Source organism: Ursus americanus, chromosome 9, assembly GCF_024610735.1.
Source record: "Ursus americanus isolate L20-20 chromosome 9, mUrsAme1.1.p, whole genome shotgun sequence".
NCBI lineage: Eukaryota > Metazoa > Chordata > Mammalia > Carnivora > Ursidae > Ursus > Ursus americanus.
Window position 1 is genome coordinate 80064486 of NC_142135.1, and position 17295 is coordinate 80081780.

At 39.2% G+C, this 17295-nt stretch overlaps 2 protein-coding genes across 2 annotated transcripts; both read right to left on the reverse strand.

Moving 5' to 3' along the window:
* Nucleotides 1–2349: 2349 nt before the first annotated feature.
* On the reverse strand, nucleotides 2350–3119 carry LOC123786768 (olfactory receptor 11H7-like). The gene is given in 2 exon segments (XM_045789133.2): nucleotides 2350–2927; nucleotides 2930–3119. Coding segments are annotated over 2 exon segments (768 nt in total).
* A 4314-nt stretch (nucleotides 3120–7433) lies between these two features.
* On the reverse strand, nucleotides 7434–15981 carry LOC148109502 (olfactory receptor 11H6-like). Its single transcript, XM_087864434.1, is given in 4 exon segments — nucleotides 7434–8162; nucleotides 8164–8427; nucleotides 14775–14875; nucleotides 15975–15981. Coding segments are annotated over 4 exon segments (1101 nt in total).
* Nucleotides 15982–17295: the final 1314 nt, after the last annotated feature.

Sequence of the window (17295 nt, forward strand, 5' to 3'; positions counted from 1 at the left end):
GCAGCGTCCCGGGATGTGTGCCCCTCAGCCTGTGTCCCAGCCCTCGCTTCCAGGGCCAGCAGAACTCTGTCCTTTGTGCTTCTAACATGACCAGCTTCTCCCGGTTCCGAGCACGCTCCGAGCTACCTGTTTCAGTGTGGTTCACCTGCGCTCGGGAGCGCTGGTTTTCAGACTGGTCGCGTGAGCACTCCCGAGCTCCCAGTTTCAGTCTAGTTCAAGTGAGCACTCCGGAGCTTCAGTTTTCAGGCTGGTCACACTTGCGTTCCCAGGCTCACGGTCTCAGTCTGCTTCCTCGGGTTGGCGGTCTGGGAGTCCGGCTGTTTCCCCGTGCAGGTGGCTACTGCTTCCTGGCGCCCGAGTGCAGCGGCTTCCTCCCCTTTCCATTTAGCTTCCGATATCTGTGCGCAGATTCATGGCTCCCCGCTTCCTACCTCAATATTTAGCGCTGGAGATGTTCATTTGTAGAGATCCAGATGTATCTCCCTGCGTCTCAGGCTGATTCCATGGGTGTTCAGGATGGTCTGGTACCTATCCAGCTCAACTCAGGGGACCAGCTGAAAAAGGGGACCCCTACTCCTCTGTCATCTTTTTACCAATCTCCCTGGTGTATTTTAGATGCACTATGAAGGACACATAGCACAGTCTGGGGATGTTTGGAAGGTTTTTTAGTGGAAGTGATTTCTGAATCACATCTTAACAAAAGAATAGGTATTAAGTTGCAGTAGTAGGATACGTGTGAGCTATTTTATACAAAATAATTTCTGTGCCTTTTTTAGCTAATGAGTTCAGTTGAATCACTAAAATATTAGTGCTGAATTAAGGCAAAACTGTGGTGGATAGTTTAGTAGCTTCCCAAGTAGATGTCTAATTCCTGTCCCACCTTTTTTCAGTCCTTCTACTTACCTTGAAGCATAATGCTCTGTAGTTGCACAAGAATTTCAAAGAGATGTCTTTTGGTCTTCAGGTGAGGGTTTTCTTCCTTTCTTAGGCTATAGCATTTTAAAAAACCTTTGTACTCTATTTAATCGCTTGTTTTAGACTTGGTAGGGTCTAAACACAAAGGAACTTTATTTTTTCTCACCACTTTTACTTTGGACACTTTCTGATGTTCTATTCGTCTCCATCTGTGGATAATATCTTGGGCCAATGTGATAGCTTTTCTGATTACTTTTAGTATCAATATAGGGTCTCTTTATCCAGATATTGGAAGTTCTAGTATAATCTAAAACCAAAATTTTTACTTTTTATCCAAATTAAGATTTATCCTCCAGACTGGGTCTGACTCAGGCTTGATGTACTTCTTCTCCTCTGCCTTTTTACTCCTCTTTGCCACATGACTATACTGCCTCTGGTTACTCTAGATTTCGGGTGGGAGAAAAGTAAAGGTAAAAAGGCTTTTCCTTGACTGGTATAGTTGCCTTATTGTTTGGGGGAAGTTTGTATGTTGATTTTGGTGGTGGTGTGGGGAGCTCCCTAAACTGCAGTTCTCTGATGTAGGTAATGCTTCATTGTTGGCTGCTTATGACTTCTTTCATCCCTGGATTCTGGTGACCCGTGCTATATAGACTCACTTTGGGGGTTGCTTTATTCTCCAAGTAGTGCTTTTGGGTGAAATCCCTTTCAAGATGGTCTAAGTTGGTTACTTTCCATGAGCCCTAACTAGGCTAAAGGTGAATATTCTGTATTTGCTCTATTAGTGGTGGGAATTCAGTTTGCTCCTGTTATGGCCCATTTTCTTTATGGGAATTGCATACTAACAACTCATCAAATATATATTTCCTCATGGCTTACACCAAACTTCCAGTCTCTCTTTGTGCACTGTTGATGAGGGTAATAAGTAAGAACTGTGAAACTGAAGTTACAGTCTCTTAGTGTAGCCAACATTGATGTGTGGGGTTTCTGCCAAAATTTAATAAAAGGTGAAAGATTTATATGATCTGAAGAGAAACCAGAATATTCTGCCAAAAATCCAGGACAAAAGGCATTTTATGTATTATGTGTCTTTTTAACAAAGCATCAGACAGCCATGTAAACAATAACCAATTTGATTAACATCTCTTAACAAAGTTGTATGGACAGAAATTGCATACTGAAAAAGTCAAAACCTTCCTGGAAGTAAATATTAAAATTTTTAGGAGTTATTTTTTTCTCTGCAAGGGGTGGCAATCTCTTTCCATGGAAACACATTTATGAAACTAAAAGCAACATCAAAGTATGATCAAATACATGATGAATTTTGCTTTGCACCACAGGACCATCATAGTTATGAATAAAGCCAAATCTGGGTTAGAAGAAGAGGATTACCATTCCACTTTCAGAAAATGAATCATTGTTTTTCACAAAACCTATTCACAATGGTTGGATGATTCTCATTCCACAAATGGCCTGACGGAGGGCAAATTTCACATCCTTGTTGTGTAGGCTGAAGATGAGGGGGTTTAAGACTGGTGTCACTACAGAGTATATCAGGGTGATGGTCTTGTGCATAGCAACTGAGTTGCCAGATGTGGGACTCACATACATCACCATTGTGGTTCCATAGAACACGGACACTACAACTAAATGGGATCCACAGGTAGAGAAGTCCTTTTGCCACCCAGCTGAAGAAGGAACCTGCAGCACAGCTCTGAGCACCAGGGCATAGGACCCAAGAATGTACAAAATGGTGGTAATGATGCTAAGAGAGCTCACAGAACGGAACACATGCTCTATGATGGGTGTAGGGGCACATGACAATGCCATCAATGGGTCCACATCACACAGAAAGTGATCAATGATGTTGGGACCACAAAAGGGTAGTTGAGAAATGAAGAAAATAGTAATTGCACGTCCAAGGAAACCAATGAGCCAACAAAGAGACACCAGAATGATGCAGAGATGCCCAGTCATAATAGAGGGATAGTGCAGTGGACGGCAGATGGCCAGGACCGATCATAGGCCATGACACAGAGGAAGAAGCACTCGGTTGTGCCCAGGGAAAAGAAGAAGTAGAATTGAGTGAAGCAGCCGGAGAACCATATGGTCTTGGTTTTGGAAAGAAAATCGACCAGCATGTTGGGGACTGTGCAAGTCACATACCAGATTTCTAGGAAGGAGAAGTTGGCCAGGAGCACATACATGGGGTATGGAGTCGATGGTCCCACCTCACTGCACAAACGATGGCTATATTCCCAGTTAGAGTCAAGATCTAGATCAACAAAATCATTGAGAAAAGGATGATCTGTATTTTCCAGGGACCAGGAAAACCCAACAGGACGAACTGTGTCACAGTAGATATCCCTGACTTATTCACGGTCTCCAGACTGTGGAGAGAAGACAGAGTTAGCGACGAGTCACTTTGCTGCTGAAACATTTGACACTTCTTAGGACAGACAGTTTGAGTGATCAGGCAAATGTATTACAAATCCTAAAACAAGTCTTGAGTAAATCCTGCTCTGTTCTGAGCGAGCCATTTGGCCCTGATTCTTTGTAACTGTACAATTCTAGGCTCTTTGAACTCTCTGTCAGTGGGCAAAATCAGTTAAATTTCACCTTTTTTTGATGGAAATATTTGAGTTAGAGGCAAAAATAGTTTGTCTTATATTTAATTTTTTTCAGTGAAAGGTCATATATAGCAGTTAGTGCTATAAATTCACTTCAAAATGTGAGTATACTTACGCTATCGTTTGAAAATAGGTTTGTATCTAACACATTTTATAGATTTGAATGGTTTCAGCTTTGACATCCTTACAAATTCTCTCCCTGTCTGTCTCCCCCCACTTTTTTCTTGAGCTATTTCCATTAGGAGATTTATTTTCTATCACTTTTTCATGATACTGGAAGAAAATCAACAAAGATACCTGGATAATTAATTCTTACTGCTATTTCCTATTTAAAGATGTTTACATCGCACTGAAGCTCATTTACAATTTGGTATTTAATCCTTTGTTTTTAGCAATGAAAAGTCACTATAATTCACCTAATGATTACTTTCACATGATAATTTATCACACACTTCATATCCATTTAAAATTGTCATTAAAGATTAATATAACATGCAGTGTATTGGGGAAGAAAAGTAAAATCACCAGGAGATTGTCTTCTAAAGCTCTTCTCACTGCTGTCACAAGTCGTTCTTCAAGTTCACTGTTCGGAAGATTTTACTTCAGTTTCTTTAAAAAATACTCCCAATTTTGATAGAAAACAAGACTTGCCCTTATTCCCTTTACAACACCATCACCAAAGATGATGTCTTTTTAAGAATCAACTACAACTCAGAGAAAAGAGCACAATGGTAGCTTTAACATATTGTAATCTCCAGACATTTTTTAACAAGCAACTTCTAACTTTGATAAGAGGAGAATTTTCCTTAAAAACAGTTGATAGAAGTGGTGTACATAGAATATTCACAGTACTCACTGAACATAATCAAATGGAAAAAATCCTCCTATTCAGTGAGGTTATATTAAGTAACATAAAAGTGTTTATAATGAAGCAGCTGTTGCAGGTTCACTAAATGAATAATGCCTAAAGTGAACTATGAACCTATTCCTCTAGAAGCAAACATGACCTTCCTATTGGACTGGTTCAGCCAAAGAAGGTTGTAGTCTTGTGGAAAAGAAACCAAGAGAAAGACATCGAAAGATGGGGATACATTCTTTTCTCTTTTTTGAACTAGGATGATTATAAAGAAGTAAACTACCCTGCATTGATCATCATTTTGATCAGGGTTCCAGAGAATAGATCATCTTGTGAGAAGCAAATGGTTCCTCACTATGGGAACGCCGTGCTTTCCAAGCAAGAGACCTCTGTTCTCAACAAGACAAGAAAGCAATGATGCAGAGAGCAGCCACTTACCACCTGGAACAACAGCCCAATAACTTGAATCAGATTCACAGACTTTGACTCGAAATCAAAATGCGCAAGACTTAGGTCTATGTATTTGAGCCATAGACTACTCTTTTAGAAAAAGACCTCACGGAACAACTATTAGCCATAGGGAAAGCATGGTAAATGAATTTCACAAATAATTTCCAACATGATTAAAGAAGCAATTCCTAATATATTCACCATTAAATTATATGTGAATCTTACTCATTATATACACTGATTTGATTTTACCCTTAAAATTTTTTTAATGCCACCTCTCCTGAGGGTGGAGAAGAGTAATGCAATGGACAGAGGGGAGAGCTGAGAGAGGAGACCAAAACAAAACAAAACAAATCCCTATTTTCTCTTGGTTTCGGTCCCAGTGGATGGAACTAGTTCCATACTGTTTTGTTCAAAATATCTATGAAAATCATACCATTCTTGGTGTTCCAGTCACTTCCTGAGAAGGGGAAGATCTGTGGATGACTTTGGCACCATTTAGTACACTTATCTGGGGGAGTATGAGTTCCAGGGTTATCTAAATACTCTGAAAGTTTTGTCTTTTGAGTTGTGAGGAACCAATATTCCTTGATACTCAATCTCTTGAGCATATTAAATGAAAAAATGTAGGTGAATAGGCCCACCTGTGGTGCATAAGAGCAACGCCCATCAGAGATGCCTTTTCCTGTATATTGTGAAGCTTTCCCAGGTCCTGGGGAGAGTTCATAGGGAGGCCACAGATTCTCTCTTTCACTGCCCTTAATGTGGAAGCCCTGTGTGAGAGCTTCATGCAGGCTTATTTCACCTCCCTTGCACCAAAATGTTCTAGTGGCCTGTTTCCAACAGAGCGTGACAGAGATGTGTGCTGGTGTTAATTTATGTGTCAGTTATCCATTGTTGAGAATTCTGAGTTATGTCTTCGTATGATCCTAGAACGTTCCATTCCTTCCCTAGGGACCTTCTTCCTTCTTGCCTGGGGGTTTCATTAATATTTCTGATAAGTTGGCCCATAGCGATTAGTAGGTAATGTGCTACATTGACTCTCTGGGGACCCCATAATCTCTTTAAGTTTGTTTTCTCAAACAGGGTATGTGATTCTGTGCCATGGGATACACACAGCCCCTAATTAAATGTCTTCCTGAAGGGACAGTTTTACTCAGACAAGATAATTTTGTATTATACTAAATACGTATGGTGGAACAGAAAGTATAATTTTTGATTATTATTAAGATAAAACTTTGACTTTAAAAGGAACATTGTCCCCAGAAGCCCATGTTCTCTGACCACGGTGTGCCAAACACTCTTTGGTGGTGAAAAGGTTTGAGGAATGGTGCATGAGAGTGTTTCATCACCTAGCACCAGCATTCCTGGCACATCTAATTTCATTTCCAGTACAGCCATAACTAAAAGGGTATACTTTCATTTTAAGTGGATTGGCCTCTCAGCTAATGGCTTTTCTGTTTCAACATGGGGTTTGGGCAGAAAGCTGGAATTTGTTCTTGGTATAATTTTCTCTTAATATTTTCCTCACTGAGCCTTTGCCCTATAACTTTCTGAGAGGCATAAAAATACGTTTAGGACATTGTTATTCCATATTGCAAGTGGCATTGTCACAGTTTATTTGGGAGAAGCGCTATGAGTAAAGATGTCCAAATGGAAGAACGTATAGATAGATCTTTGTGAAATACAGGCTTAGAAGACTGAATGGAGCAGTGTAGTGAATGAGAGCTTTGAATGGCAGGAGAGTTTGTACTTTACATAGTGCAAGTATGAAGCATACTCTGTTTTTGGTGTAAAAGGCAGCTTTAAACAACGGCAATGTCTGTTACTGGGTGGGTTTATTTTTTGGTGCCCCTTTGGTCCATTGTCTTTAAGAATATTTTCTGAATTTAGACGATTGCACTCCTATTGAAAGGCTCCAGGTACACGTGCATTTCATTCTTTCCACCAGCTAAGATTAAACCAGGGAAGATACATCAAAAACAACATAGAGATAATAACAAAATGTAATTACTTAGCAAGGTAATGCATGTTTAAAATGTTTTATTTAGCATTTTTCATTGATGAGTTGAACTTGAACTGCTAAGGAAGTATGGAAAAAAAGTATCTTCCTCTACTTAAGTATGAGCCAGGACATGACTTACTGAAGCCATTCTCTATTGTTTTTATAAATAATAAAGGTCAGACATGACAAATTCTCCTTCTCTTTCTTTTTTAAAATGTTTTATTTAAATTCAATTGAGTTAACATAAAGTATATTATTAGTTTCAGGGGCAGAACTTAGTGATTCATCAGTTGCATATACCAGCCAGTGCTCATTACATCAAATTCCTTCCTTGATGCTCATTACCCAGTTACCCCATCCCCCCACCCACTGCCCCTTCAGCAATCCTCAGTTTGTTTCCTCGAGTTAAGGGTCTCTTATGGTTTGCCTCCTTCTCTGATTTATCTTATTTTATTTTTCCTTCCCTTCCCCATGTTCGTCTGTTTTTGTTTCTTAAATGCCACATATGAGTGAAGCCATAGAGTATTTGTCTTTCTCTGACTGACTTATTTTGCTGAGCATAATACCCTCTAAAAATGTCTCAGTTTTGGTTAGTTCTTAATCCTAGGGCTTTCTTTAGGGCATCTTTCATGTCTTTGTTTTGGAGACTATAGATAAGGGGATTTAAGAGTGGAGTCACTGCTGAGTATGCCAAAGTGATGATCTTCTGCATTCCTGTTGGAGTCCCTGATGTTGGGCTCACATACATCACCACAAGGGTTCCATAGAATAGAGACACCACCATTAGGTGGGACCCACATGTGGAGAAAGCTTTAGTTCGACCAGCACCAGAAGGAACACGAAGCACAGCTCTGAGTACCAGAGTGTAAGATCCCAGGATGGAAAGGAAGGGGACAAAGATAATCAAGGAGTTGAAGGTGTAGCATATAAGCTCAGTGGAAGGAGCAGGGACGCAGGCCAGTGTGAACAATGGGCCTGGGTCAAACACAAAGTGGTCCAGGATGTTGGGTCCACAGAAGGGAAGTTGGGAGATGAGGACAATGGGGACTGGATAGCAGAGAAATCCACTCACCCAGCAAACAGAGACCAGGACCACACAGAGCTTCCCAGTCATGATGGAGGGGTAATGTAGTGGGCGACAGATGGCGAGGTATCGATCATAAGCCATGACCGACAAGAATAAACATTCTGTTGTACCCAGGGAAAAAAAGAAATAGAATTGGAGGAAGCATCCAGTGAAGGAGATGGTCTTGGTCTCAGAGAGGATGTTGACCAGCATGTTTGGGACAGTCGAAGAAATGTACCAGATCCTCTAGGAAGGCAAAGTTTCCCAAGAAGATGTACATGGGCATGTGAAGCCGCTTGTCCCATTTCACTACACAGACAATAACCCCATTCCCCAGTAGGGTGAGGAGATAGACCACCAGGATGAATGAGAAGAAAAAGTTCTGCATCTCCCCCTGACCAGGGAAACCCAGAAGGACAAACTCAGTCACAAAATGCTGTGTTGTTGTGTTCTGGGATTCCAAAGCTGTTAGAGAAACAGAAGCAACTAAGGAGTGAACAATAATGAACTTTTATAGGTTTTGTTAACAATTGACTTGTACAAAGTATTTTTATTTTACATTGTCTCATTTGATCTTCCAAATGACCCTTTGAGATATAGGGAGGTGTGCTTCTTCATCCTTCTCTTTTACAGATAAGAAAACTGGAGTTCAGAGAAATTTAAGGGGTTACTTAAATGTGCAAAGGCAGGAATTCCTAGATACACTGGCTTATTTGGAGATTGGTTTGGAGCAAACTTCACTTCATTTCGAATATTCCTGTAACATTGAGTCTCAGTAATTTCATATTAAGATCATTGCCTCTTGGATATTCTACATGTAAGTATACACTTTGGATACATTCTTTTACTTTGAAACAAAATTTGAGAATAAATCTGAAACAATAAATTATCTTCTTAGAATTTCACATTCAAAAGGCCAATAAAAAGCAGAGAAGTAGAACTGTGTGGTGGGAGTCTTGAGCCCCCTTGCGTTTCTGCTCTGAGAAAGATGCTCTAGAAACCTCAGGATTCTGTAAAATGATGGGAAAATCATTTATGTAGCCCCCTCTAAGTCACATTCTGCTAGGTGGCATCTGGATTTGTAAAACAGTTTAGCTCATTCCCTCTTGAGGAGCTCTGGTTCTCTCAAAGTACTTTATGTTGAGCAAAATCTGTCTCCTTTTTACTTCTATGCATTGATCCTGCTGGGACTCTCTTTTGCTGAAGCTCTACCAAATAAGTCTCATTCCTCTTCCATTATGGTGATGATGGGGGGGTAAATAACAGATGGAAGCTATTGTGTCCAATATACATGACCTTTTTTTGGATGCCACCATTTTTTCCTGGCTTGTTTCCCCCTAAGCTGCACTATTCTACATCATGGCTAGGCTTTTGAGGTAACTTGCAGCTGGTATGCCAATTTTGTCTAGTATATGAAACCATGTGCCTTTTTTTCTTCTTCTGGGAATTAAGCCTTAAGCACCATAACTCAACATGTATCATCTTGCTTTTACCTAAATTAAATAATGAATTAGAAGGTTCACCTTAGGATATGTCAAGACCAGAAAGATCATCCTCATATTGGTTGAGTTAGGAATTGAGACATGAGTATAAATTTGGATGTTGCTTAAAACCTTTCTGAAGCTCTTGATCCAGGCTTGCTTGCTTAATTATTAATTAATTAATTAATTAATTAATTAATTAATTAATTTTGCAAGGGGTGGGAGCAGAAGGAGAGAGAGAATCCCTGAGATCATGAACTGAGCCAAAATCGAGGGTCGGCCGCCTGACTGACTGAGCCACCCAGGTGCCCCATGTCCAGGCTGAATTCTTTGTCCTAGAGATTCCTGGTTAAAATTCAAGACACTTGGCTGGGTAAAACCACCATCAGGATTTTAAATTTAGTAATATCATGACTACAGATATAGGATAATTGACCATATTATTTATTAATGTGGCTGTTAAGATATGAAATTGCATCTTTATGCCATTTAAATAATCTTCAGAGATCATGAGGCCTGCTTCTCAGTATTTGATCAAACCTGGAGCAAACTGAGAGGTAAATGTTTTACTGCCAAGGTAACTTTGCATATTTGTATTGATCAACAATATTTTTAGAATAATGAGAAAGACTCTAATAAACATGACTTTTATGAAAATCTAAATTTTGTCCAAGTAAGTTCGTTCAATGGACTACAATATGACCATATATATCAAAATTTCTAGAAGAGTTGTAATTTCAAATATACCTCCCATAACTATACCTGTATTTGCTAGAGCACATGCTGTCATTTTTGGTCAGAAAATATAGTTATTTGGCTTGTAATAAAAAAAAAGTTGAATGTTGAATTTAAATTGTAGCACGTTATCCATTTACTTATTCATTTAGGCATTAAACAAATGTTTATTCACTGTTATATTCCCAGCAGTGTGCTACATCCAGGGGTACAATGGTAAGCATGAAAGATAAAATTCCTCCCCTTTTGGAACTTATGACTTACAAAAGCAATCAAGATTGCCACCTCCATCTGTAGTGTCTTGAACTGTGTGTTTCCATAGCACATACCCAGTTATATACTGTGGGCTGGAAAAAGCTATTTATTCCAGCTCATAATAACTTAGATGTTGTGAGTGAGGGTCGTAGCATGGTTGCCAACCTTATTTGACATAAATGAGCTATTTTTGGCTTTTCAGGACAGTAGGCAGAGACATGAGACACAAATTGATTTACTTTACTCACAACCCAGGAAGTTCTTGTCACCAAGAAAAGAAATATAATTCCAGCTCATGGTTTTTGACTTGGAACCAGACCTCATTATTCTTACCTCCTTCCTGGTCATCTGACTTCATGATGCCCAGGACCTTTTGACTTTTGTGCTGCAGTGAAATTTTAGTGACCTGTGGAATATAGGATCAGGAAAAGGGGCATATGGATTTCACAGATTATGTGAAATCTCACGGCATCCATTTCTGCTTCCTCCACCTCAAAGTACATCTATCAGTAGCTCAAATGGTGAACTTAAATCCACTTCTTTCATCTTTGTATTCACCTCAAGTGATACAATGAATGAACATTTGGAGAGATGAGGAGGAACAAGGAGCGTGGATAGTCCATTCTGTACGAACAGATAAGGAAGCCAAATCCTCCTCCATAACCCCAACCACTTGTTCGACATTTAAGCCACTTGCCCAGAGAAGTGAGGGGATTCTTTTTCCTTTAAATACTTACATTTTTAAGGTTAATTTGTGAATTTGGTAAAACTAAAGGACGAGGGAACCTGCCGATGACTTTCTTGTTTTCCATTTCCCACTTGTCACTTATCAAGAACTCTGAAAAATAAGAACATTCTGCTTTCGTTGCCCTTGCCGAAGGGTATTTGTCTAACGAAACTTTACTGAACAATATTAGAATCAAAACGCAGTGCAAGACTCAGGCTACCTTCTAACTGAAGATTTAATGGCCCCCAAAATATCCAAGACATTTGAACCCCATCTTCCCTAAGTGAGTTGTAGAGTGGGAACTCAGATACTAGAGTGAGTCCTTAATGTGACTATATTACCCCAAACAGAAGTGATGGAGAAATCCTTCCTCTAAGGACCCGATCTACCTGGGGGATAAAGTGGAGGAGAGGAGTGAGTGGGACAGGTTAATGGGAGAGGAGAGGAGAGAGAGATGGAGAGACAGAGAGAGAGGGAGGGAGAGACACGGGGCGGGGGCTGGGTGGGTTTGGGGCCAGGAGGGTGAGCTATCTTTCCAAAATATACCTGTTTTATCTTGGTGCCAAAGTTATAAGCACTTAAATTTTAAAAATTGTTTGTCTATACATACTTTACTTAATTTTTGATCAACATAAGGTAAAGAATTTCCATTTTCAATTTTAAGTATAGCTTGAACACATTTGTTTGGAAAATAGTCTTCTATAAAAGTAGATTTGTAATATTGTTGACTTATATGATGCAATATTAGTAAAAATGAAGGTTTAGCACTGTAACGGGCTCAGAGGTAGGAAGTATGAATTCTTTTCCTGGTATCAGGAGAAGGAGAACAAAGAAGATGGGACAGAGCATCTGAGAGGTAGATGAATTCAATCATAGCAAGAGCTCCAGGAGAGAGCACTACCGGGTTTAGGAGTGAGGCCGTGTAAGGACAGAGCAGGTTCTCAAGAATGTAGTCCCTGTACCAGCAACACTTGAAAAATTGTTAAAATGCAAGTTCTTGGGCTCCTTTCTGACTTAGAAACTCAGTGTGGGCCCAGCAATCTGTTTTAACAAACTTGCCATGTGTTTCCGTTGCATGCCGATGTTTGAGAACCACTGCGTAGATGATAGAGCATTAGAGTCTGGGTTAAGGAGTGGGTGTGTGAAACAGCTTGGGAGGGATTTCAGTAGGATCAGGAATTAATTGATCATGGTTTGGAGAGAGGGTTAAGAATGATATTTGTAGGGATAATTGTCACTAGAAGCTGAGTTATGGATGACTGCATCTGGAAAAGCTGGATTGGATTGAAGCATGGCTGGGGGGGGGGCTTTTGAAAGAGGCCTGGGAGAGGCAGGGAAGTGGGGGAGAAGGTTATTCAGGCATCATATGAAAAGAAGTAACCTGGGATAAAAAGGGGGCATTTTTTATGGGTGGGAGCAGAGTTGAACTTAAAGAGAAGGTGGTGGGGTAAAAGAAAACTAGGACACAGAAAATTTTGGTTCTAGCCTAAATGTTTTTACTTACAGCTGTGAGAGCTTGGTGGGCTCATTTCACATTTTAAATATTAGACACATAATTTTTCCTTGTATTCTCTGTAAGTCTGATATGAAACTGAGATGAGATACTAGATATGAGAATATTTTGTAAATGTCTATATAATCAGAGTATGATCAATGTGGTTCAAGAACTTCAGGAGTCTATTTGTAATTTGCCACTATCTCTTTTTTTAATTTTTTAAAAAAATGTTTTAAGTTCTTATTTTAATTCCAGCTAATTAACATACAGTGTAATATTAGTTTCAGATCTACAACATGATGCAACCACTTTATATGCTAGACTGTGCTCATTACAAGTGTAGCTGCCATCTGTCACCATACAGTGCTATTACAATATCATTGACTACATTCCCTATGCTGTAACTTTTATTCCCATGACTTATTCATTCCATAATTGGAAGACCCTATCCTTCACCCATTTGCCCTACCCCTCCCCTCTAGTAACCATCAGTTTGTTCCCTGCATTTATAGGTTTGATTCTGCTTTTTGTTTTTTATGCATTTGTTTTTTTAAATTCTGCAAAGAAGTGAGATCATATGATATTTGTCTTTCTCTGTCAAAACCCTAGTACATATAAGATAAATTCATTTTTTAGCTTTGTTTTTTCTTTAAAAAATTTTAATTTAAATTGTACTTAGTTAACATATAGCATAATATTGGTTTCATGAGTAGAATTCAGTGATTCATCACTTACATATAAAAACCCAGTGCTCATCACATGCTCTCCTGAATGCCCATCACCCATTTAGCCCATCCCCCACCCACCTCCCTCCAGCGCCCCTCAGTTTGTTCTCTATCACTAAGAATCTCTTACGGTTTGCTTCTCTCTCTCTCTCTCTCTCTTTCTTCTCCTATGTGCATCGTTTTTTTTGTTGTTGTTGTTTTGTTTTCTTAAATTCCACATGCGAGTGAAATCATATGGTATTTGTCTTTCTCTGACTTATTATGCTTAACATGACACACTCTAACTTCATCCACATTATTGCAAGTGGCAAGATTTCATTCTTTTTTTTTTCATTTTAAAAAGTATGTTATTTTGATAGAGAGAGAACATTCCCTCAGAGAGAGTAGCAGACTCCCCGCTGAGCTGGGAGCCCAAGACAGGGCTCGATCACAGGACCTTGAAATCATGGTTCGAGCCAAGGTATACACTTAACCGACTGAGCCACCCAGGAGCCCCTAGATTTCATTCTTTTTGATGGCTGAGTAGTATTCCATCGTGTGTGTGTATACCGTATCATCTTTATCCATTTTTTAGCTTTATTTTAAAAATTTTTTATAAGATGAATTCCTGTTTAATATTTCTATAGCATGTTATATATGTCTCCACTAGATCATGTGCCATAATGATGAAATCATGTATTTGTTTCCCCCTAGATTGAAAACTTTTATAATTAATGAATGACATTAATTTATCTTTATATTCTCAGTTGACTGAGTTTATAGTGCATAGGCATTTATTGAATGAATTAGTGGTTGAATAAATTTCAGACTTGCCATCTTATCACCAAAAAGCTAATCTACTGAGTTCATGAACTATCATGGAGCACCCAATCTGAGCATCATCAGACAGTCTTAGTGACTCTGACCAAACGTGTAGCAAGGTCACATTTAAACCTGTGGCCTGGGGCGCCTGGGTAGCGCAGTCGTTAGGCGTCTGCCTTCGGCTCAGGGCGTGATCCCAGCGTTCTGGGATCGAGTCCCACATCGGGCTCCTCTGCTGGGAGCTTGCTTCTTCCTCTCCCACTCCCCCTGCTTGTGTTCCCTCTCTTGCTGGCTGTCTATCTCTGTCAAATATATAAATTAAAAAAAAATCTTTAAACCTGTGGCCTACTAATCCCTTCTTGCCTCATATCCCTGTCATGTCAGTGCCCATTCTAAATATAAGCCTCCTTAGTCATTTGCTCTTTTATATTTTCAGATCTATAATCACCATTCTGCTCAATACTTCTTATGCCATCTTTTCCTTTATAAGAGCTCCCTCTCCCTTTTGTATGTTTCTTGGTGCGTGGCTCCACTCTTGACATTTGCCAAAGCCAGAAACTTGATCATTGAAGACATTTTCTAATTCTGTCACCTCCCATAGGCAGGCAGTCACCATGTCCTGTTGATTTTCCCTACCAAATGTTTTTCAAACCCATCCTGGGCACTTAGGAGATCAACGTAGATGCTTTCTTTGTTTGGATGGTCCAGCAATGGAGTGGAGCTGCTATACATATAATCTAGAAAGAAAAATGGGCTTTATTATGAAGGACTGAGAGTGTGGTTTTAGGAGAAAAGCACCTGGTTTGGTGAGGAAGGAAGAGATCACCCACTCTGGCAATAGCTACGTGGTGACATACCATAGCTGGATCAGGTTCACAACTGATTGACTCAATCTAGTACTATATAACTCAGTGGTCCTCTTCTATCATTGTACTTAAAGGAAAATAAATGATAACATCACACTGATTTAGGATCAATTACCATATGACATACTCTGTGCTCTTGAGCAAGTTAACACCTATTTTTCTGAGCTCTTGGGCAAATACTGTTGAATACATATACCTGGTACAATTCCTGGAATATATTAGACATGAGAAAATTCATAGCTGTTGTTAACACTACCAACAAATATGATTACAAAGTAGCTAGGATAAAATTTTCAGCATACATTTATAAACCTAAATGAAAAACTATATTAAATGAACCTAAGAAACATTAAAAAGTCATTAAGTTTCAGTGTATCACACAGCAGAGCTCTGGGTAGCTCTCTTTTAGCTCAGATTTATTTTACTGTCTTTCTTATATATTCTGGCTCTTAACATAGAGCTTCGTCTGCTATAAAGGAAAAAGACATTAAAACATGGTAGTGTTAATAACTCAAGATATAGAAAATAAATGGTTAAAGGAAGGGCACTACATTACCTGTGATGTACATAAGAGTTAAGGGGGGATAAATTATATTTAATTTGGGGTGTTGTATGTAGAAAATAAGTTATTGAACACAACACTGAACAGCCTTCTAATACCAAATTATGTAACTTATCAAATTTCTGAATAATGAGGCATTCCTTTGTGAATCATTACGCAAGAAATTTTTAGGGATTGTTAAGCTGCAGGTGATCTGAGTCTTGGGCCGTGGAGTCAACAGTGCATGTAACACAACTTATTATTAAGTTACTGGAGATACTGTGGATAAAATCACATATCCAGAGACATAAAATCCACACAAGTTTGCAAAAATGTATTAATATTAAAACGAGATTTTACTGGAGCTAGCATCCTCTTGTAGCTGTCTTAGAAAAAATGCAGTGATGCCTAGACAGAAAAGTTACTTACCCTTCATGATAGGGCTACATGTGGAGAAAGCTGGGAATAAACACTGAGTCTGTATCTTCTCATTGATTCCTCTCTTTCCTTTATGTGCACTAAAAATGCAGCGGCCTGACCCTGAGAACCCTGGGATATACAAATAAAACGGTTGCAACTCCCTTTCTTCCCTTCCTGAAGTGTTCAAAAGAAACAGTTATAGCAATAGGGTACTTGTGTTGGGCAACAGTGAAAAGAAGCACAGCCCTATAATCCATCCTTGAGGTGTGGGCCTCAATTGACATATTGATATTTTCATGAAGAGCTGTCTAAGAGACCTCAATCACCCCCAGACACCCAGATCTTTTATTTGTCTCACTCAGCAGAGCAAATTTAACAGGTGACTTTTATATATTCGTTACTTTTGCTGTAGAATGGCTGAAAGAAGTGAGATCTGAACCTCATGAGGAGATTTCAAGATGGGGATACAGATGAATAAAGGTGAAGAGTGTATTGTTGAGATTCGAGGGTGCAATTAAAGTTTCATCTTAGACTATTGTGAAGTCTTCAGTCTCCCCTTGGGATGGTTTATGACTCCCCCAAGACTGCTTGGTGTGACATCCTTTCTTTATCCATAGTTTTCATACAGTTTGGGTTAAATTGGCCCCCAGCGTGAGGGCGGGAATAATGTCTCAAAGGCAATGGTGAGGTGTCTGTGTGATTTGGAGAGAATTTTTGTTTTGGGAGAAATCTTTTTCACTGTGAAATATAGAAAATGTTTACAACATACATTGTACCCTGGGAGTGTGTTTTCTTCACACATGTGACATTTGTAAATTTTTGCTTCTAATCCTTAATTACTGGTAGAATATTTGTTTTCTGTCTGTCCTATCTGTTCTTTGTTTCTTCTTTCTTGCTTTCTTTTGTATTATTTGAGTACTTTTAGGTTTTTATCCTCTATTACCTCTTTTTCTTGGTTTTACAATATTTTGTGTTGTGGTTAAATACACATAACATAAAAATGACCATTTTAACCATTTTAAAGTATACAGTCCTGAAACATTAAGTTCATTCACATTATAATGGAACCATCACCAACATTCATCTCCAGAACCTTTTCATCATCCCAAACTGAAGCTCTGTACCCATTAAGCAATAACTTCCCATTCCACTCTCCCACAGACCCCGACAATATATTGGGGCAGTTGGAGAAAATGGTATGTGTAAATTCAAGCAACAGTTGAACCATGGTCACGAACTTCCAGGGATGGCTAATTTTTGGTTTTCCTCTGAATGGTGGTCAGGTTTAGTTCTGGTTCATACTTCTTTGAGGATGAAGACCACTAAGGGT